At 40.5% G+C, this 26,427-nt stretch overlaps 1 protein-coding gene and 1 long non-coding RNA gene across 4 annotated transcripts in view; one reads left to right on the forward strand and one right to left on the reverse strand.

The window, feature by feature from the left end:
• pkd2l2 (polycystin 2 like 2, transient receptor potential cation channel) overlaps window positions 1–26,427 on the reverse strand; it is a 42,450-nt gene that overhangs the window by 11,643 nt on the left and 4,380 nt on the right. For 2 of the 3 annotated variants that reach the window (XM_062970327.1, XM_062970329.1), the window contains exons 4-14: window positions 24,526–24,782; window positions 21,182–21,403; window positions 19,271–19,499; window positions 15,690–15,860; window positions 13,796–13,977; window positions 13,250–13,370; window positions 9,526–9,627; window positions 7,984–8,060; window positions 6,282–6,330; window positions 5,236–5,303; window positions 3,760–3,867 (exon numbers count right to left, since the gene is read on the reverse strand). In XM_062970327.1, the coding sequence (XP_062826397.1) occupies window positions 3,760–3,867; window positions 5,236–5,303; window positions 6,282–6,330; window positions 7,984–8,060; window positions 9,526–9,627; window positions 13,250–13,370; window positions 13,796–13,977; window positions 15,690–15,860; window positions 19,271–19,499; window positions 21,182–21,403; window positions 24,526–24,782 (1,586 nt within the window). Of the gene's footprint in view, window positions 1–1,147; window positions 2,013–3,759; window positions 3,868–5,235; window positions 5,304–6,281; window positions 6,331–7,983; window positions 8,061–9,525; window positions 9,628–13,249; window positions 13,371–13,795; window positions 13,978–15,689; window positions 15,861–19,270; window positions 19,500–21,181; window positions 21,404–24,525; window positions 24,783–26,427 lie in introns of those variants that run through there. The other variant, XM_062970328.1, reaches the window with a different exon arrangement.
• Window positions 1,829–14,527, forward strand: LOC103277900 (uncharacterized). The gene is made up of 2 exons (XR_010002732.1): window positions 1,829–1,910; window positions 13,846–14,527. It is a non-coding gene; the product is annotated as an uncharacterized LOC103277900 (long non-coding RNA).

The following is a 26,427-nucleotide window of genomic DNA, read 5'->3' on the forward strand; positions in this document are numbered from 1 at the left end:
AAAGGATTCCCATAAGCCACAGCAACGCGTGGCCGGGCACAGCTAGTTATATATGATCTTGGTAATGAGAAGATGGAAAGAACCAGACATTCTGATGGAAGAAAAATGGCTGAGAAAGATATGTGAATAAGCCAGGAAGGATAATTTGACTATGTTGGTCAAGGATAAATCATTGACTAAATTTAAAGTGTCTGGGATTTGTTTATTACTTTTTTATAGCTAAGAGGGGAACACTCTTGAATTTGTATTTTTTAAATTAGAAAATGATATTTAAACGTACAAGGGAATAAAGTGATACTTAAAAGGGAGAAACAAATAGGTAGTTAAAATCAGCAGGCAATGAGTGTGAGTCTTAAGTTTTAGTAGATAACTTTAGAATGTGTTTAGGTCATATGTTGTAGAGAAAGGTATATTAGCTGTTGTAGTTTAGTTTTTTTTAAATAAGGATTTTTTTTATAGTGACTGTTTTTGCTTTGCTCTTTTTGGACCTCCTGATTTTGTCTTTTTTGTCTTTCCCTGTTTTTTAATTCTGTACTTTTTCTATATGTTTAAATATAAATTATTTCAAAAAAATATCCTGCATATCCTATATAGGAGCCCCTGGTAGCACAGCGGATCAAACCATTGAGCTGTCAAACTTGCTGACCGAAAGGTTGGCGGTTCGAATCTGGGGAGTGGGGTGAGCTCCCGCTGTTAGCCCCAGCTTCTGCCAACCTAGCAGTTTGAAAACATGCAAATGTGAGTAGATCAATAGGTATTGCACCGGCGGGAAGGTAACGGCGCTCCATGCAGTCATGCTGGCTACATGACCTTGGAGATGTCTACGGACAACACCGGCTCTTCGGCTTAGAAATGGAGATGAGCACCAACTCCCAGAGTCGGACACAACTAGACTTAATGTCAAGGGAAAACCTATGTCCTATATAATGGTGGATTTTTTTGTAACCTATGCATTGCTCGTATGAGAGCACCTGCACTGTCTGAACCCAGAATTTCCTATATCCATAGTATGGCTGGCGAATATGGAAACTGCAACGACAGTGTTGAAGCACTTAATACTAATACTATTCTTCCAATTGAAGAATCTTCATGTTCAAAATTAATCAAATATGTATTTGCATCATTCTTCAAGTTTAATACATTAAAATTATCATGATATATTTTTATTAAAGTAACCATGTCATTCCAACTCATTACAGTTGATAAATTTTGTTCAGTTAAGATATTTCTCCCTTTTACTTCCAAATCCTCATTAATCTTTTTCTTCCCCTGCATTTTATTTCAGAAATACCAAAGCACTGTAATTGAGTTCAGCTCTGCTATCAAATTATTAACATAATCCCTTGTCCAGACCCGAGGTTGAGCCTGAGAGAATATCATAGCCAGGTAAGTTGAGAGCTTTTCCTGCATCTCAGTCTCACAGTTTGAATGTAAAGGAAATATTTTTCCTCTAGCATTTGCTACTCTTCACTATCGCCTCCCTGGTTGTCACTCCAAACGTGCAACTGGGCACCTAATATCACAGCCTCCCCTAAGAGGCTGAATGAGCTCTTGGTTTCTGCCCCTCCCTTCTGGCCAGAGTCCTCCAATTTAAGATGGCAATTGGAAGGTGCAGCTGTGCTTGATTTGTCTGTTATCCTTTATCCTTTATTTTCTCTCTATTTTATCTTTTAAAAATCTTTTTTGGCTTCTCCAAAATTTCAATTCCGAGTGTTGGGGAGGGGGAATGTCTTTCCAGACAATTATCTATTGATGTTAGAAATTGTTTCTTTAGATTAGACTCTAAAGCCTGTTTGGAAGTACGTCTCTCAACATCCAAATGAACAGTGGAAACATTCTTGTTTATATTATCTTTATCATCTTGCATGCCTGCAGGTATTTAAGCAGTTTTGGAGGTGGATTCTTCTTTGGTGAGTTTACTTTTTCTCTGATAGAGCTCAGAGCTCATTTCTGTCATTATCAGAACTGGTATATTTCTTCTTTTTCTTCAACTAGTTGTTGTTATTATTTGACTGTATGACACAATAAATTATTATTATTATTATTATTATTATTATTATTATTATTATTATTACTACTACATTTATATGTTGCTCTTTCACTCTTAAAAGAGACTAAAATCTCCTGCAAATGCCATAATCTGTTACTATCATGCTACATAATCTGGTATCAATATATTATAATTTATATTTTAATGAGAGAGAGAGAAAAATATATTTGACCAGTTGGCAAGGCAAGAGAAAATCTGAAGAGAGAAGAGTCAACAGATGAAATAGTTGGATATTTTGGTCTCCTGCCTTGATCAGCTGGTGCAAAAGAATAGCCAAAGGCCATGTATTGCTCCTTCAGCCCTCCTGAGATAAACAGATACTAAGAACTAAGCCATTTTGCTTTTCACAGTCCTGATCCAGATTCTCATTTCCATATTCCACCACAAATGCCAGCTTGTTTAAAAGTACTGCTTAGCTGACATGCCACCTTTCCTTATTTGTTAGACACATGTTAGCATTTACTTCTTTAAAAGCATGTGATAATTTCAGATGGAAAGACAAAGCTTGGCAGAAATCACAGCTCATTCTATCAATCTCAGTAAAGCGAATGGGCAGCAATGAGCAAGTACCATTTGCCAAAGTGTTGGCAGAGCCAAACCAATGATGGGTATAGGTATTATTCTCAATTCTTCTAGCAGGCAGTGGTTCCCGACTTTTGGTCCTCTAGGGGTTTCGGACTTGAACTTTCAGAAATCCCAGCCATCTTGCCAGCTGTTAGGAATTGCAGGAGCTGAAGTCCAAAACACCTGGAGGTTGGGAATCACTGAGCCAGAGAAACACTTGAAGCAGGCTTTTCTCTCAGAGATATTTGGCAGTTGGGCTTGAACTCTGCTACATCTCAAGCTTGACTGATTGCAGACAATTTTGCAGTGTTGCTATTTTCTAATATGGGAAACTTAAGTATATTTCCTATATTTTGGGTGAATTACAGACTATTAGTGCTTTTTCGTATGCAGAGTAGAATAAGCCAATGCTGTGCTCCTTTAAACAGCTATGACACAAGAGTGACTTCCTTGTCCAGTGAGAAGGAAAGCACTTGGCTAATTTCTGACTCTGATTTAAACAGGTGGTGAGGAAATTACAATTCTGGCATTATACCATTCTCTTGCACTTCAGACATGTGTTTAAGGAGCTGATGCTCTGAAGAAAGTTCATATTATTAAAAAAAAACAAAAAAAAAACAGCAACTGAAAAATTAGAAGGGTGCGCCTTGGCCCATCTCATGAGCCACAATACAGTATGGTATTCCAGCACCATACATATAATCATACATTCATAGAATCATAAGAGTTGGAAGAGACCACATGGGCCACCCAGTCCAACCTCCAGCCATGCAGGAAAAGCAAAACCAAAGCACTCCTGACAGATGGCCATCCTGCTTCTGCTTAGAAACCTCCAGAGAAGGAGACTCTTTTACACTCTGGGGCAACAAATACTATTGCAGAACATCTCTTCGTGTCAGGAAGTTCTTCCTAATGTTTAGGTGGAATTTTCCCCCCTGCAATTTGAATCGATTGCTCCATGTCCTAGTCTCCCAAGCATCAGAAAAAAGCTGGTTCGTACATCACATATACCATCCTTTCAAATATTTAAGCATCGCCATCTTGCCCCCACTCAAGCGATACATCAGAAGAAGTGAGATACCAATATGTGCCCGCTGATGCAGTGCAGCCTCCCATAAACCCCATAATAAAATCTGCTCACTCACTGCTTTAGCCTTTCCGGAGACGCTTTGGGGATAGATTTCGTGACCTCATTTAGCTTAAGTGTCACATCTTTCAATTGTTTCTCCAGATCTGCAATGTATTTGGAAAGCCTGGAAGAAAAGGGGAGGGAAGAAATTGAACCCCATGAAAATGCCATGCACAAAAGGCATTTGGGGTGGAGCTTTAGAATACTTGCTTGAGGCATACTCTAACATTGGGGAGGGCAACTGTGGAAGGCTATGAGGTCCCATTACCCCAGAAAACTTTGGAAACCTGCTACACCCCCCCCCCCCAGAATCATTTTTTTTAAACTCAGGGAGATATAGGGCTATTTTTTATCATTTTGGGTGTCAAAAAATGTCTCTCCAGGATATACATTTCAGCTTTTGAATTTTAACCTGGATTTTAATGGTGAATTTGAACCTGGATTTTATCTGTATCTTTCTAATTTAACCATGCTGTACTCTGCCTTGGGCCACAAGGAGAAGCGGGTAATACAATTGTTGTTATTATTGTTATTATAAATTGGCCCATAGCCCCTGCAAAATGTGATGTAAATTTGCTCCACACTCCCAGTGGATATTTTGATACAATATAAACAAATGGAGTCTCTGGTGGCATAGCGGGTTAATCCAAGGAGCGGGGTGAGCTCCTGCTGTTAGCCCCACCATCTGCCAACCTAGCAGTTCGAAAACATGCAAATGTGAGTAGATCCATAGTGACCGCTCCGGCGGGAAGGTAACGGCCCTACATGCAGTCATGATGGCCACATGACCTAGGTGTCTACAGACAACGCTGGCTCTTCAGCTTAGAAATGAAGATGAGCACCAACCCGCAGAGTCGGACATGACTATATTTAATGTCAGGGGAAAACCTTTACCCTTTTCTATGAACAAATTGTTTTTGAAAAAAATGCAAACATTGTTTTAGACTCTTGGGACAGGGAGAAGGGTGCAGGAGGCCTCTAAACATGGTAAAAATGCCATCTTCCTCTACTGAGTGTCTTTTGGCATTCTAGAGAAAAATGTATTTGATTCCTGTGTGTTGCCTATCCTCACTCTTATGACAAATTCAGGGGGACAATTCTTACCCCTTTAAAATCTTCCTCCTCCAATCTGCACTGTTGTACTGAATTCTCTCCGGCCTTTGGCCAACTATTTTATAGTATGGGGACTTGAAGGGAGAGGGGTAGAAGACATAATTTGTGAGGAGTTCGGCATCATTGTGGCTGGTCAGGCAAAACATCTCTTTCTCCCCGTTTTCATGTTGGGGGAAGAAAGTGAGTGGTCTTAAGGGGAAATGCAGCCAGTGGAATACTGGTTGTGGTCTTGTCAATGTTTTTTTTTAAGATAGTCTATTCAAGCAACGCCTTTTTCAAAGATGGACCCCCCCCCCCCCCAAATGCATGCTTCATCTAAAGAATGACTTAGGCTCTAAAATTTGAAGACCACTGGACTGTAGTATAAACATCAGCCTACTTCTGAAATTCCTTGTGAGAAACAGGATCAGGAACTCCTGAAGCTGAGGAAGGCTGTGTTTTTGGCTTCTGCAAAAAGAGAGAGAGAGCCGTTTACAAAAAGAAAATATCACCATCATCAAGCCACTTCCTCCCTGTGAGCAAGTTGTTGTACAATGTGTCAAAGTTTATTACCGAAAATACAGACAAAAGAAAAAAGGAAGAGGAAGCTAAGAGGACCACAGAAGTGCCTTATTCGGGGCATTCAGAAGGAATCCCTCTATGCTAACCATTCCTGCATTATTGTTCTTCCTATGGTTTCCTATTTAATGGTATCAAGGGTCTAAAACTATTTAATTAAAACGTTGTATAATTTGTATAATGTAGCTATGTAATTATTGTGGTTACATAGCAATGTAGCTGATAGAGAATTCAGGCCATACTGAGTAAGACTAAAATCCAAAGGGCCACTATAAGAAAGAGAAGGGTCAACTGAAGCTTCCTCTTTAATCCCAGAAGTAGTTGGTCTTCAATTTCTCCTACCAATGCCACACCATAGTAATTTTTTATTTATATTGGCAGGGCAAGAAAAAGACCAATTGCCATTTCTGAGGGGCTCAGCTCTGGTCCAAGAGCCACCTGCTGAGAGTCCTATTGTAAAATAGTACCATGCATGTAACTATATAATGGTACAGGTGTGAAGGCATTAGATTAGTGGTTCTCAACCTCCTAGAAATCATAACAACTGGTAAACTGGTTGGGATTTCTGGGAGTTGTGAGCCAAAACATCTGGGGACCCATAGGTTGAGAATCACTGCATTAGATGCTTTGAAAAAGTTACACAGTAACTCTGCTACATCATAAAGCTACCAATAGCTTTTCATTTACGCTGAAACAGCCAAGCTACTCTGGGGGCATAAAATAATATTTATTAATCTGCATTAACATTTGCATTCATCTTATAAAAAAGTGCCCATCCATGCTGTTTCCTTGTTGTTTTGTTGCTTGGACTGAGTTCAAGGGTGGAAAAGAGGGGCATACAACTCTTACTCTATCCATACTACTCACTGTGTGAAAAGACTTGGTCACATCAGCTCTGCTTGTGGACTGTCCCTTTCTAATGGGCATAAAAGAAACAAACACACACAAGAACCATCCATGTTAAATACAGCTTCATGAATCTTCTCTGGAAGTAAGAGATATTGGTGAAGTAACATTTCTTAAAATGAAAGCTTGAGTGAAATAGACATGAAATTCAATTTCTTTTTGGTGGAGAACTTTCTCCCACCAAAACCCTCTGAAAAATAGAGGGTAAGCCCAGGACATTAGTAGTTTTGTGAGGAGGTGACTGCTTTGTCACATGAATTTAAGGGCCAAGCCAGATTTTAACAGAAAATATAGCCAATGCACTTCTCTTATCTTATATATCTGCTGTCTATCTGAAGTAGATGCACAACACAATATCATTTATGTCCCAGCATTTCCTAATGCTTTGTGTAGAGCAATCAAAGGGGATGGTGAAACAAGGTGGGAAACAATAAACACATCAAGCACACATCATATATCCATTCTGACTACAACTGCCTTTCCCAATCTCCAGATATCTTCCAGAGGTGCTGAATTCGCATCATGCACATCCAATGACTAATGAAGCACTCCAGTCAGAGTAGGGTGAGATTAAAAATCATCAGGAAAATAGCCATGGATCTGTAAAGACTATCATGCATTTCACAAGACATCTATCCTGGCCCTGATTCGGTCTTGGTCTGGGCTGGCTCAGATTTCCTCTCTCACTGCTTCTAACTTGGACAATCGCCTTCCATTAACGGAGTGAATATTTGCCAATTGACTTCAACAAACCATGTATCATTGTGACAGTGAGCAATTCTCTTTGATTTATCTCTCCCCCACTTAATTATCCAGAATTCAGCCTACTGCTTATATGGAAGCTAAGCCCTGTAGAATAAGATAAAATGCAGATCAGAATCCTATTATAGACATCCACACACATTGAGTGCTTTTTATGCTCGTAGATGTCCCTTTATTTCACAGCCCTTTGTTCAACATTCACACAGCTGCCAAACTCCTGGAGGGGCTGCTGTTTCTTACTATGGGAGCAGTTTAGATCAGCGCTTCTTAAACTTTTCCACTTGGGACCAAATTTGGCCTGAGAACTTTTTACGTGACCCTGGGTATATAGGTACATAAAACAGGTATAAAACTGGTTAAATAGTCTGCTTTTCCTTCTTTGAAATATGGCTGAAATGTCTTTTTCAGAGTCCACTGTAAACACTGCACAACAGATTCGTGAAAATGTCTAAAACAGCCACTAAGTGATGTTCAGAAGACTTTTTACTGTTGCCCAATTGAACAAAGGCATCCCCATTTGGGGTTTGGAACCCATGGTTTGAGAAGCAGTGTTCTAGATTATAGAGCTCCAAGGAGAAGGCCTAGGTCAGAGTAGAGATGCCACACTGGATCCCTGGTAAACTTTAATTCTCAACACATCTTGAAGCTTCCCTGCCCAATACAGTGGAAAGGGCATGGAGGAGCACTCAATGCATCCAGCAACAAAACCAGAGCTGCCTTCTCCCTCCACCAACATTGCACTAGTTATGCTCTGCCTCCTTGGTGCAGGCTTCTGCTCAGCGGGGAAAATGCTGCTATCTAAAAGTCCCTTCTCCTGTGCTGAAGATGGCCCTGAACAACGGCAGCTTAAATGGGTAGAAAATAAACAAAAGCGGCAAAACATCTGAGTTTTTCATCCTACCTTTTAATGCTATATACGTCTTCTGTTTGTGAAGTCTGCCTCTTCAATCTGAGCTTGACTAAAGCTTTGTTGTAACTCTAAGAATGGTATGAAAACAGAGCTAAGTGAAAATATCAAAAAATTGCATCAGGGCAAATCTTGTTATGATCAACTAACATATCACAAAAAAAGCATTCTGGTTTTTTGCATGCTGGAAGAATATATGCCACATGCTGCATGCTTTAACTGGCCAAAGGAAGGTAAATGTGGATTTAATTTGCACATCTGACTGCCGAAGTATATATCCCTGAGATAATCCCTTTTGCTAGAGAAAAAAATTATGTCAAACTTAATGTTAACCTTAACTGGACTTCAGCCAGTGCAAAATGATCTGCTGGGACAAAAAAGTGATATTTAATATAAAAATTGAAAATATAACTGTTCCTTCTTTGTGTCTCCAGTAAAGTGTCAATTTTTTCTATTAGTTTGCATTCTTTTTTTTTACATTTTATTTATGGTTTTAGTGTATACATAAAAAGTGGGAAAACATGTTTAGAAGGATAGAAAAGAATGAGACGATAGAAGTAGAAGAAAAAGAAAAAGAAAAGACCCCACACTCAACATGAACATTGTTCCACTTCCAGATCCTCTGCATTGCATTATATAACTTTCTTTTAAACATTCAATATTTCTCGGCAATCAACCATATATAACCTAAGGCCTGGAAATTCCTGTGAGCGTAAATCATATATGCTCAATATTCCTTCTTGACAAATATTGTCTCAGTTTGTTCCAATTGGTCCATTGTCTTGGTGAAATGTTCTGTGATATCTTTTGTGTTAATAAATCCATATTTTTAATGTCAATTAATTTCAACATCCATTTTTCTATTGTGGGAATTTCTTGCGTTTTCCATACTTTGGCTATGCATATCCTGGTAGCTGTTACCATATATATGAAAAGTTTTTACATGTTGGAGTCCATTTGAAAGTCTACCATACCTAAAAGAAAGTACTCTGGTTTTGAATCAAAGTTGATTTGGAGTATTTTCTCAATTTCCTGCCAAAATCTTTTTATTTTTCTACATCCCCACCACATATGCATAAAATCTCCGTTATGTTTCTGGCATTTCCAGCATTTCCCATCTCCTTTACCTTTACTGAACTTCACAAGCCTATCCGGTGTGATGTACCATCTATAAAATATCTTAAACCAGTTCTCCTTTAATTCTATTGCATATATTAGTTTTTGATTCTTTCTCCATATCTTCTCCCAATCTGCTAGGTTGATCGCATGACCTATTTCCCTTGCCCATTTTACCATCACCACTTTTACCTGTTCATCTTCTGTGTCCCATACCAACAGTTATTGGTATAATATTTTTATTATTTTTATTTCTGTTTTTAATATTCTGTCCCAGCATGTTTCATTTAATTCAAAGCCTATTTTTTTATCCTCTTGGAAGATTATTAAGTTTGCATTCCTAATTAAAAAAATACTATGCTGACAATGCCTAATCAAAGTAAACAGTATTTCATTGCTAAAACAACATCAGGTACTTACCTGTCTAATAAGGTCACTGATCTCAAATTCTCTGCTTGGGATAACTGAAAAGTCAGCTTTCACTTCAGAGTATGTGTCGTTAATGATTGCCAAGAACATGTTCTGTACAAAAAAGAAGAATTTTGAATAGTCTTGGAAACAGAGGGTAAACTGACTGGTAGGGCTCTCAAAAGTTATCTAATCTGTACCATTGTATTTGAAAGCAATTCAACCAAAACACGGTAGCACAAAAATATTTGGGGCTAATAATGTGCAATATGGTACAAACAAGAAAGAAAATGTATTCATGTTGAAAGAGAGCTATGTTTTACTTATCCCTGGCATGAACTGGTTTCTATTCATTTTATAACTGGCTGTTGGCTCCTTTTCACTATCTTCATATTAATTTACCGACTGCACCTGTTATTTCCCTTTGGATATGTCCTAGGAGAGCATCACAAAAATAGGGAGATATGCAACTTTGTTGACTGGTGTTCCTGATTATTAATTTGTTTGTTTCATTTATCAGTTGCCCTATACAGATGATTATTGCCTTATTGAATGCAACTTCCCAAACAATGCTCTTCGTGATGTGAAAATATCCGCTATAAGGAACGTTGTCCTATACAAGTTCCTACTTGAAATGCAAGGTGAATAGGTTCTTGGTGTTCTTGCCCATGGCAAATCTACTAAAAACTTGGCATGACAGATCAGCACGAATATGTTGACAAGGAATGATAACAGCTTAAAGTCCATTCATTTGATGTTTCTACTCATCACAGATGATAAATTTTTTTACTGGGCACTATCTGAGAAGGAATTTGGGTATATTGTATATTTCAAAATAATTATTCCTTAGACATCCTAGAAATATGTTCCATGTCTACACAACTGGATTGATTTGTAGGAAACAGGTGGCGATACCCAGATTAACTTTGTTATCTTATCTTCTTTTATCTCTAAGAGTGCATTTCACGACCATGCCTGCATTCAGATTACGAACTTGACTTAGTTATCAATAACATCATGTCTCATTAAATAAACAGGTGGAGCAACTTAAGCAGAGCAACTATTAAAACAAAACATTTAAAGCACCATTCACCCTATGATTTAATCTTCTAAACCAGTGACTAGTCATTAGATAAACCAGAATGAGAAGCCTTTCTAAGATTAGCTCTCTCTCTCCAGACACATTTGTAGTCCATTTCCTGCCCTCCTTCTTATCCCTTGACTCCTCTCCTTTTTCCCTGACTCATTAACATGATGTTATTAAGCTTAGCAATGCAGAAATTGATGAAACAAGGAGGCAGCCCTGAGTACTTTGACAGCAGAAAAATACCATGTCATGGATACTGAGTGATGCAGGAATCTTTCCAAAGTTCAAAGTCTAAAGAAATTGTAGTAGAAGCGGGACTTAACTTTTTTTTGAGTGGGAACATTGTTTATAGGAAAGTTTGGAAAAGAAAAATTGTAAAAAAGAAAAAAAAGAGAGAAAAGCTGGAAAAAGGGGGGGGGGGGTTGAGCTTCCGTTCATCTCTTATTCCTGTTCATTTTTCTTCGAGACTGCTTGTTTTCAATTCTCTCCCTTTTATTTGTAAAGTTTTTAATTTTATTTTTTCTCTTAAGGATTGTACGTCGTCTTCATATGTTCTTCAAATGCTGACCAATTGGTCTTTTTTACCCCCTTGCCAGTGTTCTTTTTCAATAGGAACGTTAATTGGTCTATGTCCTTTATTTTCCATACTTTATTTAGCCAGTCCTCTCTCTCAGGACTATTCTCCTGCTTCCACATCTTTGCATAAACCATTCTTGCTGCTATTGATAGGAAGGTTACTATCTTTTCTTTATTAACATCATTAAAAGTGTATTTATCCAAAATACCCAAAAGATAAATCTCCAGTTTAATTGAGTAGTTCATTCTTAGTATTTTTTGGCTTTCACTGTGTACCATATTCCAGAATTCTTTTGCTTTTGCACACGTCCACCAACAGTGATAAAATGTTCCCTCTTTGGTTTTACATTTCCAGCATTTATCATTAGATTGTTCATACATTATACTTATCTTTCCCATACCCGGATTAGGGAGGAATGTACAAAATGGTTGCCGAATTTTTTCTCCTTAGCTGTCTGACCATACCAGATATATGAATGCCATCCTTTTTGTAAGTCAAACCCTTCCAGGACCAGGGTTTTTGGTTTTGCTAACTTTATCCAATCTTTAACCCATACCAGTGCACAGGCTTCAAAATATGTTTTGAAATCCGGGAGTGCAAAGCCTCCTCTTTTGTGAGTCGATCATTGTCTTATAATTTATTTTGTGTTGTTTCCTTTTCCAAACAAATTTCATTAATTCTTTATTCCATTCCTTAAATATTTTAACATTCCGAATTATTGGCAAATTTTGGAAAAGATATAATAGCTTGGGAAGTACATTCATTTTAATCGCTGCTGTTCGTCCAAGAAGATATAGGTTTAAGTTTTTCCAGGACTCCAGTTCTTTTTTGATATCTTTCCATTTCTGAATATAATTATTTTCCAAAAGTGATTATTTTTTTGCTGTGATCCAAATTCCCAAATATTTGAATTTCTGTACAATTTGAAATCCAGTTTTCAATTGCAGTATCTCTTGATTCTTTTTGGTTATATTTTTTGTAGGGATCACAGTTTTCTTATTATTAATCTTAAAACCTGCCAATTGACCAAATTCTTCTATTTTTCTGAGCCATTTTTGTATATTTTCTCTTGGATTTTCGATAATACATATCACATCGTCCGCATAGGCCCGAATTTTATACTCTAGCTTATCAATTTTGATTCCTTTTAGTTCTTGATCTTCTCTTACGCTTCTTAATAAAATTTCTAATGTGAATATAAATATTAGTGGGGATAGAGGGCATCCCTGCCTTGTCCCCTTACTAATAAGAAATTCTTCCGAAGCTTGTCCATTTATTATTATCCTAGCTTTCTGTTGCTGGTAAATTGCCATAGCTGCATTTTGAAATTGAAGTGGGACCTAACTTGAAGAGTATTACACAGATAAATATAAGACTAGCAGCACATATATATCTAAATCTTACGCACATCTAAAGCTCTTTGACCTCTATAGTAATGACTCTCCAGTAAATGCAAAAGTTTTTACTGTATGCAAGATGCATTTTTAGAATGCAAATATGAGAGACTCACATCTAACATCCGCACTACATTATAGTGAATGAACGTTGAAGAATCAGAACTAAAACAGACCTACCCACCCTGCTAAACACACACAAGCAGCACCAAATAATATAATTCACAACTAAATTCAACATGAGGAGATGGGACCAGGAAGGTAACTAAACTCAAACGCCTATTGCCCTCCAAGCTAAACATAACTAGCTCCCTCAGCTTCTCCTCATAGGGCTTGACTTTCAAACTTTAGTGATTTTGGACGACAGAGATTTGATTCAGGGTGTCTTCCCTATTTGGGATTGCACTGTGTGTCCTACAGAATGTAATGGGTTTTGCCTTTGAACTATCAAACATAAGCTTGCGCTATCAATTTTAAAGTTTACCTTTCTAATGCTCATGTTTTGCAGAACAAATTTTACTTACGTTATGACAGATACAACCTGTCACATATATACCATAAATATCTTTAATACCGTTCATTATTTTTTCATCAGCCCAAATTTAGAGGGGGTAGTTTATTTTTGCTTTTTAATACACTGTGTTTACTTTGGGGGGGGAAATGTAAAATAGCACTTACCAGCAGTACAAAGAACACAAAGAACACAAACGTGATGAAGTAAATTGGCCCAAGAATCCGATTTGCATGCTCTATACTGGCAAAATTAAAATCTCCAAGCACAATGCGAAACTGGGTAAAACTTGAGAGAAAGAAAAAATGTGGAAACAACTTTCTATATAGATGCTAAAATCTTATGCAGAGTTATCCAGAATAAACTCCAATGCACAAAGTAAACCTCTATAGAAGTGGGTTATACATTTCATTGTATCATTTCTATTAAATCTAAACCAAGTGATCAACAGGTATTTGTGTTAAGCTTGCAAAGCTGGTTTTATTGAAATGGGGCACAACAATTATTATTATATATTTACCTTGTCTCTTAATATTGATAAACAATGTAGTGGCAAATCAAGATAACCAACATCATAATTTCCCCTTGAATGTTTTTTTAAATGACTGGGACATAAAGAAAGAATTATGGCATAGAGGGGCCAAGAAGATAACATGGTATGCCATGATTAAATTGATCATGCTAGATACTAGGCAGATTAGATGTCTACATACATGCAATTCTGAAAAGTGGAAAATTCATCAACTTGTGATCCAAACACCAGGTATCCCAACTGTGCATATGCGAAGAAGATGATGAAGAACATGATGGCGAATCCTATGATGTCTTTAGCACAGCGGGACAGAGTAGAAGACAACTGAGTCATGGTCTTGTTAAAGCTTATGAATTTAAATATCTGGAAGACAACAGAAAATGTTAGAAAATATATGGATGAAACTAACCCCTAATGACAGACTTGACATGGAACTGTTTAAAGCAATGTCCACTTATTTGTGAAGAAATCATTATGAAACTGCATAAATACAGGTTGAGTATCCCTTAGCTGGAAATCCGAACTGCTCAAAAATCCAAAATTGTCCACATGGACGGCTGAGAAAATTACACCTTTGCTTTCTGGTGGTTCAATGCATACAAACTTTGTTTCATGCACAAAATTGTTAAAATATTGTGCATAACATTACTTTCAGGCTATGGGTATAATGGAATTTTACATTTACATTTGGGTCCCATCTCCACAATCTCGTGATGTACACACAAATATTCCAGAATCTGAACAAATACAAAACCCAAAACATGTCTAGTCCCACATATTTTGGATAAAGGATAATCAAGCTGTAGTTGTAGACCTGTATTTTATAATACTTGAGAACGAAAGATGCAAATAGGCAATTGTACTATATTCAACTTGTATTAAGTTAGGATTGAAATAAAAAGTTGCATAATTACTGTAATTTTTCATTTTTATTTAAGTACAAAAGAGGCACCAGAATGGAGTTACCCTTCCTACTCTCTCTCACTTTTTTCTTTTGGTCAAGCTACTGTCACCTGAATTCCCACCAACAAGTTTAATCATAACCAAAGTTAATGCAAAGTAGAGGTAAGGAAACATTGGAAAATATGAGTTAAGAAGTTTGCAAAAGTTATGAAAAAAGGACATTACACTTGGAAACATAGAGTAACAAGACATTACTACAAGGGGTGGATAGGAACATCCACAGCAAGATAGGAAAAGTGCTGATCCCCACAACCAACTGACTGCATCATGCTACAATATCTACAGGAAGTCCAATTCAGCTCAGACCTTCTAGCATTGGAGAATTTTATGGGCCATTAAGCCGCTGCTCCTACAATGATGTTGCTTTGTATTTCCCAATCATATTTGTCAAGTTCTGAAATCGTATTGGTCAAGAAATGAGGTATTAAAAAGGATAGCTAGTATTTGTGAAACATAAGAAACCCCAAACTGGGATCATAATCAGCAAGACAAGAGACAGTGCACTGGGTGGGTCATTCTTTTCCTCCACAGCCATGCCTTTCCCCTTCCCAAAAATGGCATCCATTCATGCTAGCCCAAGAAGACAAAAAATGTTAACTCTCATGCCAAAGGATGCATGATGCCAGTAGAGGGAGCAGGGGTGTTTCAACCCTTCCCTGCTTCCTATATTGTAGCCCTGATCTGGATCATGCAGGCCCTCATTTAGAATCCAGACGCATGCAGATGCAGTCCACAGAATATAATTTGTCCCGAGGATCAACACTTTTCCTGTCTTGCTGTGAATGAGGAATCATATCCACCTCTTGTAGTAATGTCTTGTTACGCTATGATTCCAAGCTTACTGCCCCCTTTTGTACCTTTCTGAAAGTGAGATATTAAAGGAAATGCTATGCTTTAGAGCGATATGTATGGCAATTGCATGGGGTCCAGTATCTGGACTGGGACCATAGGAACAACCAAATGTTAAGAGACTCCCCCGCCTCCCCCCAAAAGAACCAAATACAGACTCACAAGTACATTAGAGTAAAAGAAAAGTATTTACATGGTTTCTCCATTTTAATAATTTGCCCGGAGTTACATAAAAATATAACATGGTTACTCGGCAACAATACCTTTATCCATGCAAAGAAGACATTCACGGAAATCATATTATTATAACGGGTCTGCCAGAATCCAAGAAAATAGAAGTCTGGATAAGATTCCGAATTGGACAGCAATTTCTCCATTAACTCGGACACTTCAACAGTCCGGTAAACATTGAAGGCAATAGCAAAAACAGACAACTAGACAGAAAAAAGATCACAAAGATTTGTAAGAATCCAATCTAGATTTTCCTCCTATCACACACATTTTTCCTTAGTCTGTAGTTAATCAACTTTTGAAAACTATAATCAAGAAAAATGAGTCATTTATGACCTAAGATCAAGTATGTATTGAAATAACATTATGTTGGCAGTGTGAAGAGGATTCATGTGTATGTGTGCTGAAAGCTATATCAAGTTGATATTAAAACTTGAATAGGTTTAGTGTGTCCTGGAATCATTTACAGTGACATAATGACAATAAAACAAAATGATAGTTTTATTATTATGTGTTTGAATTGTTCATATGTCTGTTTACAATTTGATGGGGTGTTTTATTGTTATGTCCATGTGAGATTAGATTTTGCCGGAGTTTGTAAGCAGCCTTACAAACTCCGGGGTGAGAAAGGCAGGGTAAAAATAAAGTAAATAAATAAATGATACCTAGGGAGCATACAATTGCTTTCCTTCAGTGAAAGCCAGAAATACATACAAATAGATTTGTAAATGATGGATCTACTGTCAGTTATACAGAAGCTATGTTGCACTGTTTGACTGAATACAATCACTAATCATGAAACTTGACCTTTGGGCATCTCGAGAAAGAAAACTCCTCCACACTAACAATTTTAATCTGCACCTCAAACCATGGGGAGAGATGGGCAAAAGAACAACAGAAGGCATTAAGAAATTATTGCAGTTGCAATAAGTCGACAGGTACTTGAAGGTACAGGCAAGCAACTATTCTGTCTTCCACTTAATGGATTTTCTGCAAAGAGAAAAAACCTAGGAGTAGAGCTGAAACAACAAGAGTGAGTGAAGGATGATGGTGTCTGAAACCACATAAAATTAAGTGAAAGAGCCTGGGAAACAGCATGTCTAAACCTTTCACTGAAGCAACCACAATTTTCTTTTCTTACTTCAGTCAGATGTAAATCCTGTTCCTATTTTCAATCTAGCTCTAGGCATAAAAAACTGGTTTTGTTACAATACTAGGGACCTACAGAAAAGAAATCTATGCAAAGGAAAATCATTTTTACAGTCCCTTGCAGAGCTTTGAATGGTAGGCTTAAACATTATTTCACTACCAAGTAGAACTGAAAATGGGAAATTAATTAACTCAGAACAATATTTGACTTGTTCTGACCATTTGTTCATAATAGTTTTGAAGAAATGTACTGAGAATGGCATGCTGGGTTGACAACACTGCCCCCTAGTGGCATATTTTTATTAGTTTGTTCGTTATTTGTACTTTTGCAAATAACTGGGAACTGCATTTCAATGCATCTTGAATATGCCATGTTGGCAAAGAATGTCCCAAAGCACTGCTTCTTAAACTGTGAGTCCTGACCCCAAATGGTGTCCCCTTGGAGTCACAAAAACTTTGGCAACAGTAAATGGTTTCTGAATGCCATCCATTTTACATCAATCTGTTAAGCTACAACATGCAGTGTTTACAGTGGAGTCTGCAGAAAATGCTTCAGCTGTACTTCACAAAAAGGAAAATCGGCCTGTTTAGCAAGCCTTACAAATGCTGGTTTGTTATCAGTAAATGCTTGGTTTTTATACCTATTTTATATACCTATAAACTTGGGGTCACGTAAAAAAATTTCAAGTAGAAAAGGGTTGTGAATGGAAAATTTTAAGAAGCCCTATCCTAAAGCACAGGAGCTAATAAATGACGTTGAGGTGATGATCTCCATCACAAATGTGTACAGTGGTCACTTACTTTACAGAATCCCAATTTTTTATTTCAACTAACAAATACACATATTTAAGTTAAAATTTCCAACATCTTCAATGTGAAAGTTCAGAATTCAACATAACAACCTTGGAGTCTTGCAGTATCCCCCCCCCCCCAAATCTATCTATCTATCTCTATTTATCTCCTCAGAAGGAAACTATGAGAAAACACACACACACACACACACACACACACACACACACACACACACACACACACACATATATATATATATATATATATATATATATATATATATATATATATATTCAAAGTATGTATTTTCATTGTTGCCTTCTTCTGAGGCTGAGTCTACACTGCTCTATATCCCAGGATCTGATCCCAGACTATCTGCTTTGAACTGGATTATATGAGTCTCCATTGCCATATAATCTGGGAATCTGGGATCAAATCCTGGGATATAGGCAGGGCCGGCCGGAGATATTTTTTGATGTAAAGCGGGGGTGCTGAAAAGCGCCCCCGCCACCGGCGCCCTGGCCCCGCCCAGCGTGCCCTGGCCCCGCCTCCCACGCTGCGTGGGAGGCGGGGCCAGGGCGAATAGTGAGGGGGCGGGGCCAGAGTTGGCCCCGCCCCCGTGCCCTGGCCCCGCCTCCCACGCAGCGTGGGAGGCGGGGCCAGGGCACGCTGGGCGGGGGGGCGGGGCCAGAGTTGGCCCCGCCTCCCACGCTACCCCCGCTCGCCCGTCTGGCCTTTTGTAGCAGGCCAGACTCAGCGGAGGTTTCTCCAGGCCGCGATTGCGGCCTGGAGGAACCTCCGCTGAGTCTGGCCTGCTACAAAAGGCCAGACGGGCGAGCGGGGGTAACGTGGGAGGCGGGGCCAGCTCTGACGCCGCTCCCCCCCCCCCCCCGCCCAGCGTGCCTTGGCCCTGCCTCCCACGCAACGTGGGAGGCGGGGCCAGGGCACGCTGGGCGGGGGGGCGGCGTCAGAGCTGGCCCCGCCTCCCACGTTACCCCCGCTCGCCCGTCTGGCCTTGTGTAGCAGGCCAGACTCAGCGGAGGTTTCTCCAGGCCGCGATTGCGGCCTGGAGGAACCTCCGCTGAGTCTGGCCTGCTACACAAGGCCAGACGGGCGAGCGGGGGTAACGTGGGAGGCGGGGCCAGCTCTGACGCCGTTCCCCCCCCCCCCCCGCCCAGCGTGCCTTGGCCCTGCCTCCCACGCAACGTGGGAGGCGGGGCCAGGGCACGCTGGGCGGGGGGGGCGGCGTCAGAGCTGGCCCCGCCTCCCACGTTACCCCCGCTCGCCCGTCTGGCCTTTTCTAGCAGGCCAGACGGGCCAGGGCGCACTGGGCGGGAGGCGGGGCACCGTCAGGGCGGTGCCCCGCCTCCCGCCCAGCCTGACGGCGCCCCCCCGGGCCTGCGCCCGAGGCGGCGGCGTCAGCTGCCGCATGAGTGGGGCCGGCCCTGGATATAGGGTAGTGTAGAAGGGGCCTGAGACTTACGAGAAGGAGGCTAAGTTCTGAAAATGGAGAAGTCTAGTCGAGCACAACTACTTATGTAACCACCAGCTCCAGAATGTAGTGAGGGTGGATTCTACATCCCCATTTGTTTCTCATCCTCTACTCATACTGCCCCATGGATGTGCTGGTCCAGAAGTATTTTTAATATATATATAAACATGTGAGGTTTACCAGGATCAGTAACATGTCCAACCAGTTCCAGGCATCTCTAAAATACTCTTTTTTCAGCTTCTTCATTTTTGTAATTTCTTGAATGATGAAAGCAACGATGAAAAGGCAAAAGATGACTTCACAAGAGGCCAGGAAATAATCATAATAGGAGACATATCGAAGGAGCTTGACGGAGTGGAACTGCCAAGAAGGGATTGCTCCACCTGTTGCAGGGAATTCCACAACTAGCCTGTGAAATTAAAATAAACCAGGAGGTTGTCAGAGGCCTCTTTTACACAACTAAATAACATCCCACATTTTCTGCTTTGAACTGGAATATATGGTAGTGTGGACTCAGATAACCCAGTTCAATGCAGATATTGTGGGATTTTCTGTCTTGATATTCTGGGTTATATGGCTGTGTGGAAGGGCCCGGAGTATCCCAAAGGAGGGTCGCTTTAAACTATATTCTCAAATATCCCCCCCCCCCCCCTTGATACAACCCTGAAAGACATTGGGATGGGTTAATCCCCTCCTTTCCTGATTTTGAGAATAATCTGCTATAATGGATCTAATAAAAGCTGTTATTCTAATTCAGTGAATTCTGGATTTTTCCTTTTTTATTTTGTAAAACTGTAACTTAAGGCAACCAAATGAACATAAAGTACATGGCATTCCAAATGTGGCTGCACTATAGATTTTTATACATTAGACTTCTGGTTATTCAACATAAACGGGTGGGCCAAATGTCGAATAATCGGAACTGACAGATAATAGGGAGGCCCTATTATCCCACCCAGCAAGCCAGTTTAGGGAAGCACCCCATGTGCGTTGCTGCCTAGCTACCTTACTGGGTACTTATTTTCATTTTTAAAATATTCTGGCATGTATGTAGATTATGTATTTATACTGTTATAGGTCAGACACTTCCCAAGTGTCTAGGACTTTGTGATGCATTAGCAAATAATGCATGCAGATCCGAGTAAGGTAGCCTTTTGCAGCTGATAGCTGGTAATTTTGCCAGCGCAGTTTGTTTTTAAGTGCTGGACAAGGTCTTTTGGCACTGCGCTCAATGTGCCAATCACCACTGGGACCACCTTTACTGGCTTGTGCCAGAGACTTTGCAGTTCGATCTTTAAATCCTCATATTGTGTCAGCTTTTCTAGTTGCTTCTCATCAATCCTGCTGTCACCTGGGACTGCAACATCAAACTACTGGCTGTTGGGACATGGATGTGCTGGAGAGGAATGTAATTACTGAGAGCCAAGCTCATGCAGGAGATAATAGGAACAGCCATATATAACCCAGGAAAAGCACCCCATTGTTCCATGCCACAAGTACGCAACCAAATCTGTCTAGCCAGATGGCCAGGCAGCCAGGCTCTAAAAAATGTAAATAATGACAAAGTTATTTTCCTGGCTTGGAAGTGCGTGTTCCTGTTTCATTGTGCAGTGCTGACTTGGGTAGAAATGGTCCTACCCCATGAGGTTTATTTGTGTGGAGGCAGTTTTTCTGTCCGGGACAAAGAACTGAACTTTTGCAGAGATCCACATATCCGTATATCCGCTTAAAAAAAAAAAAGCTGTTTCTGGCGGAAGTCCTGTGGCAGCCATCTTGGGAGCCCCTAAATCTCGGAACAAAGCAGCAAGTCTGGATAATTGAGGCAGAAATCCCAGGACTAACAGGTCTGTACGTGGACCTCTTCTGAAGTCCTGGGATTTTTTGCCCCTGTTTAAAACCGGTGATTTAGTGCTATCTGGAAGCGTCCTATATCTACATGAAGAATGGAGCAACATGGAAGTTTCATGTAGACATAGTTATTTCACAAAACCTTGTGATTTCAAACTCCGTCAGACAAGACTTGAGTAGGTAGATACACCATTAGAAGTTCTTGACAATGAGATTTCATGAATTGAGAATGGAAAAACTCACCTGACTATGCAGAAGAGGTTTACGTTGGCATTATACATTGAAAAATCAATGAAGACGGCCCTTGTCCCTCTGGTGATCCAGCTGTTTTCCTTGAGATATATGAGCTTCTCTAGACTTTTTTCCTTTGACTTGGGCAAGGTGAACATAAATCCTCCGCTGCCGTACAGACCAATAAGGCCCCAGTGCCATGGAGTCAACGTTTGAGAGGAAGAATAAAACCATCTGTTGACGTAAAAGGGAGGGAATGCCTGAGTTCACAGGTAGCACTCTTCTGATGTTTTCTTCTGTCAATCCCGACTTCCTGATTATTCAAACTAAATATACAAAAGGATCTTGTAGCACCCTTGAGACTGAGGCCCCTTCCAGACAAGCATCATATCCCAGGATATGATCCCAAGTTTTCTGCTTTAAACTGGATTATATGAGTCCCCACTGCCAGATAATCTGGGATAAACAAAAAACCTGGGATCAAATCCTGGGATATAGGTCCTGTCTAGAAGGGCCCTAAGAACAAAGTTGATTGCATAAACTTTCATAGATTAAAGGTGCATCTACAACAGTGGCTCTCAACCTGGGGCCCCCAGATGTTTTTGGCCTACAACTCCCAGAAATCCCAGCCAGTTTACCAGCTGTTAGGATTTCTGGGAGTTGAAGGCCAAAAACATCTGGCAACCAGATAACCACTGACCTACAATCTAGAATTAATGCAATTTGACACCGATTTAACTGCCATCGCTCCATGCTATGAGACCCTGGGGATTGTAGTTTGGTGAGGCGCCAACACTGTATGGCAAAGGAGGCTAAAGTTCTATTCAAACTACAACTCCGATAATTCCATAGCATTTAAGACATGTCCGTTGAAGTGATGTCAAACTTCATTCATCCTCCAACATAGGTGAATCCATGAATAGCACCTTGAACATCTTAAGAAAAATGCAGTTTAATGACTCTCAGTACAGTAGTAAAACTAAAACTCTCATGATTTCATGGCATTGAGCCATGGCAGTTAAATCAGTGTCAAACTGCATTAATTCTACAGCACAGATGCTTCTTAAATCTCTTACTTCCTAAGTTCTATGGAAACTTATGATACAATTTTTGTCTCTCTGTTAATCTCTAAAAATGTTACAAGATCCTTTTTGAATACTAATATTCCAGACTAACATGGCTATGTATTTGAATTCAAATACATAGTGGGTTAAAACACCTGTAACCCATAAAAAGGTAAAGGTAAAGGTTTAAGTCCAGTCATGTCTGACTCTGGGGGTTGGTGCTCATCTCCATTTCTAAGCCGAAAAGCCGACGTTGTCTGTAGACACCTCCAAGGTCATGTGGCTGGCATGACTGCATGGAGCGCCGTTACCTTCCCGCCGGAGCGGTACCTATTAATCCACTCACATTGGCATGTTTTCGAACTGCTAGGTTGGCATAAACTGGAGCTAACAATGGCCGCTCACGCCGCTCCTGGGGTTTGAACCTGGGACCTTTTGGTCTGCAAGTTCAGCAGCTCAGTGCTTTAACACACTTCGCCAACCTGTAACCCATACCAGGTAGAAAACCAGTCATTGATGTCAAAGTTCTTCCTCCAAGACAAAGCACCGACATAAGATATTGGGATGATCCAGGGTGGAACCACAGTACAGGGCAAAGAGGTGACTCCCGCCTGCCCACCAGGGTCCTGATCCAGATTAGCATCTTCATGTCTATGTGCCCCTAAAATCCATTCACACAAATTACATAAATGGCGTCTCATTTTTGAAGTATCGTCATTTTTTTTACTCTGAGAGAACATATCTCTAAGAATCTTTAGGTCCCCCTAGCACAGTGGTTCTCAACCTGTGGGTACCCAGATGTTTTGGCCTACAACTCCCAGAAATCCCAGCCAGTTTACCAGCTGTTGGGATTTCTAGGAGTTGAAGGCCAAAACATCCGGAGACCCACAGGTTGAGAACCACTGCTCTATGGCATGACCCCACAATATAGCAAAATGATCTCCCAGTGCTTCCCAAGAAAGTAATCTCACTGTTAATCTTATTATCTATATCTGTCTATCTATATCTATATCCATAACAAAAGTGAAAACCCGTATGTGTGTATGCGGCACGGGTGTCTGCTCATACAGACAGCCTCTGGCCTCCACAAACAGGCTGCAGTTCCCAGTGCTGAGAAGCCAGAAAGCCACTCTTTTACACTGACATTGCGGTTACAGCGAGCTCCATAAACATGTATCCCAACCCCTGCCAATGTTCTTCCCAAACACTACGAACCACCACCCATGGAATGCATTCATTTTTCTTCCGTCACAGGCAGGCACCCCAGGGTTCTCCATTGGTGTGGAATTTGCATGAGCCCACCTACTGCCCTTCCCTTTCAAATCTGTCTGCATAACAAACAGAGCACAACTGAGCAGCAACTACATTTCCCGGAGGAGTTTGGGGATTGACTCCACCTTCTGGAAGTTGTTGTTCACCCTGCATCAAGTCAGAGCACTATGACTTCTACTGGGGAATTTAGAGGAGTTGTAGATCACCTGAACCCAATGATGGGTCTGGACCAAACTTGCCATGCAGACCCGATATGCCCAGATTTGAATACTGGTGGGTTTGGAGGGAAATTGGCCTGGACATTTGGGAGTTGTAGGTACTGGGATTTATAGTTCACCTGCAATTGAACCCTACCCATAATGGACCAGGACCAAACATGGCACACAGAGTCCCCATAACCAATAGAACATATTGGACAAGTTTGGGGAAAAGGGAGTGATAGTTCACCTGCATCCAGAGAAACAGTGACCCCCACCGACAATGGACCAGGAACAAACTTTGCACAGAGAAACCTCATGACCAACTGAACATACTGCAGGGGTTTGTGGGAATGGGCCTTGATTTTGGGAGTTGTAGTTCACCTGTATCCAAAGACCACTGAACCCAGTCAACGATGGATCTGGACCACACTTTGCACACAGACTCAACATAGCCTGCTGTGGATACTGACAGATGTTTTGGGACTATTGCCCCGGGAATCTGGGAGTTGTAGTAGTTCACCCCCATCCAAAGAGCACTGCAGCCAGGCGATGACCAGCCAACGACAGATCTGGACCACACTTGGTACACAGACCCAAAATGGCCAACTTTGAATACTGGCAGGGTTTGGGGAGGATTGACCCACAACTCTGGGAATTGTAGTTCACCCACTCCAAACTGAGAATATATAACATTCAAAGACAAATAATGCCTTCTTCGAATAACCCGGGCACCGCCGGGTCCCCACGCTAGTTTTAAATAAGAAAAATACTTTGTTATTATTAGAGAAAAGCATGGACGTTTTTATGTTTCTATACTTACTCAGTATCATTCTTAAGGCCAAAGCTTTCTCTGTCCTCATATAGATAGCGATACTGACCATAACACACTTTCATAAATGCTCGGAAAGAGGGATAGATCGAACATGTGTTGTTACGGATTTTTAGTTGCCGAATCTGAGGTACTCCTAATAGTAAGTTCTCATAGTAGATGTGGCTGCTGTTTCTATGTATAGATGTGGAATTAGTATTGTACCATGTGTTCCAAAAAAGGCCATCCAGAAGTGGTCCTTCTAGAAACTACATTACACAAAATAAGCAGAGATTAATGTTTCATTGTACAGAACAAAGTCAGTAGTTGGTACTCTTATTTTGCATTTAAAATGGTTTGAAGTTCTTGGCAAAAGCTAGAAATGCAGTGAGCATTACAGCAATATATTTAACCTGCAAATAAGGCATATAGCATGCTTTGATATTACTATATTTTCAAAGATGCCATCAATTCCATTTAAAGAGCAGCCTTGCAAATGTCTGCTTAGAACAGGGGTTCCTAACCTATGGTCCATGGACCATTAGTGGTCCTCAAGAACTAAAATATGGTCCACAGTTTTACCGTTACTACACCGTTGCAATGAGAGTGACTGGTCTCGTAAAACCCTCTTATAGTGCAGAGGCAATGGGATGTCAGGAGGAGGGAGGCTGACTACCCACGAAAGGTGTGACAAGCCTCCTGACTGCTGCTTCTCCTCCTCCTCCCTTCCCCTGAGCACTGCTGTTCCATATGGTGCTTGGAAGTGGGGGCGCCTTGGTGTCTTCGGTTTTAGGCCTGTTCCTGGGATCATTTGGGGTGCTGATTCAGAAAATTGCATTGGATAGACCACATCAGCTCTAGATTATTAAATATGGTTTTCTGTGGGAGAGCACATGGTGACTACTGGATGGCATATGTTCTGTATTAGAAACTAGAACTGATGTGATCTATCCAATGCAATTTCCTTAATGAGCACCCCAAATAACCAAACCGAATCTAAAGTTGACGACATACAGATTCATAACCCTTTTGGTACTAATGTTGGAGAGTGGTCCCTGGTCTAATAGTTCCTGGGCAAAAAAAAAAAGGTTGGGAACCACTGGCTTAGAGAAAACTCTCACTAAGGTCAAGGGGTGTTGCAACCAAGTACTTGTCTGTGTACACAAGTTTAACCTTTAAAACACATCAACACCCCTACATTAATCCCTTGCTGTCTTCTGTTGAAGTCTCAAAGTTTTAGGACTAATATAACAATTCATATGATTTTGCATATAAGCATTGGTGAAAAAGCTACATAAACAATAAGGAATATGAAACAGATGCCGCCTTTACTGGAGTAAATTGTACCAATTAAGGGAGCAGGCAATGACAATGATTAGGAGTTGAGTAATCCACTTGAACCTTGTTATATTTTTAACTGCTGTGCACCAATCCTCCCATCATTATCCTAAATAAGCCAGGCAGATGAAGGTTTCAGATCCAGAGCTTGGAAAGTCGCATTTCAACAGTAATTTCATTTGTCAATTCTGGGCACCACAATTGAAGGGAGATGTTGACAATCTGGAAAGTGTCCATAGGGAGGCTACTAAAATGATTAAGGGTCTGAAGAACATGCCCTATAAGGAGCGGCTTACAGAGCTGTTTAGCCTGCAGAAGAGGAGGCTGCGAGGAGACATGATAGCCATGTACAAATATGTGAGGGGAAGTCATAGGGAGAAGGGAGCAAGCTTGTTTTCTGCTGCCCTGCAGACTAGGACACGGAACAATGGCTTCAAACTACAGGAAAGGAGATTCCACCTGAACATCAGGAAGAACTTCCTCACTGTGAGAGCTGTTCGGCAGTGGAACTCTCTGCCCCGGAGTGTGGTGGAGTCTCCTTCTTTGGAGGCTTTTGAGCAGAGGCTGGATGGCCAT

This window comes from Anolis carolinensis, chromosome 2 (genome assembly GCF_035594765.1).
Source record: "Anolis carolinensis isolate JA03-04 chromosome 2, rAnoCar3.1.pri, whole genome shotgun sequence".
NCBI classification, from domain to species: Eukaryota; Metazoa; Chordata; class Lepidosauria; order Squamata; family Dactyloidae; genus Anolis; species Anolis carolinensis.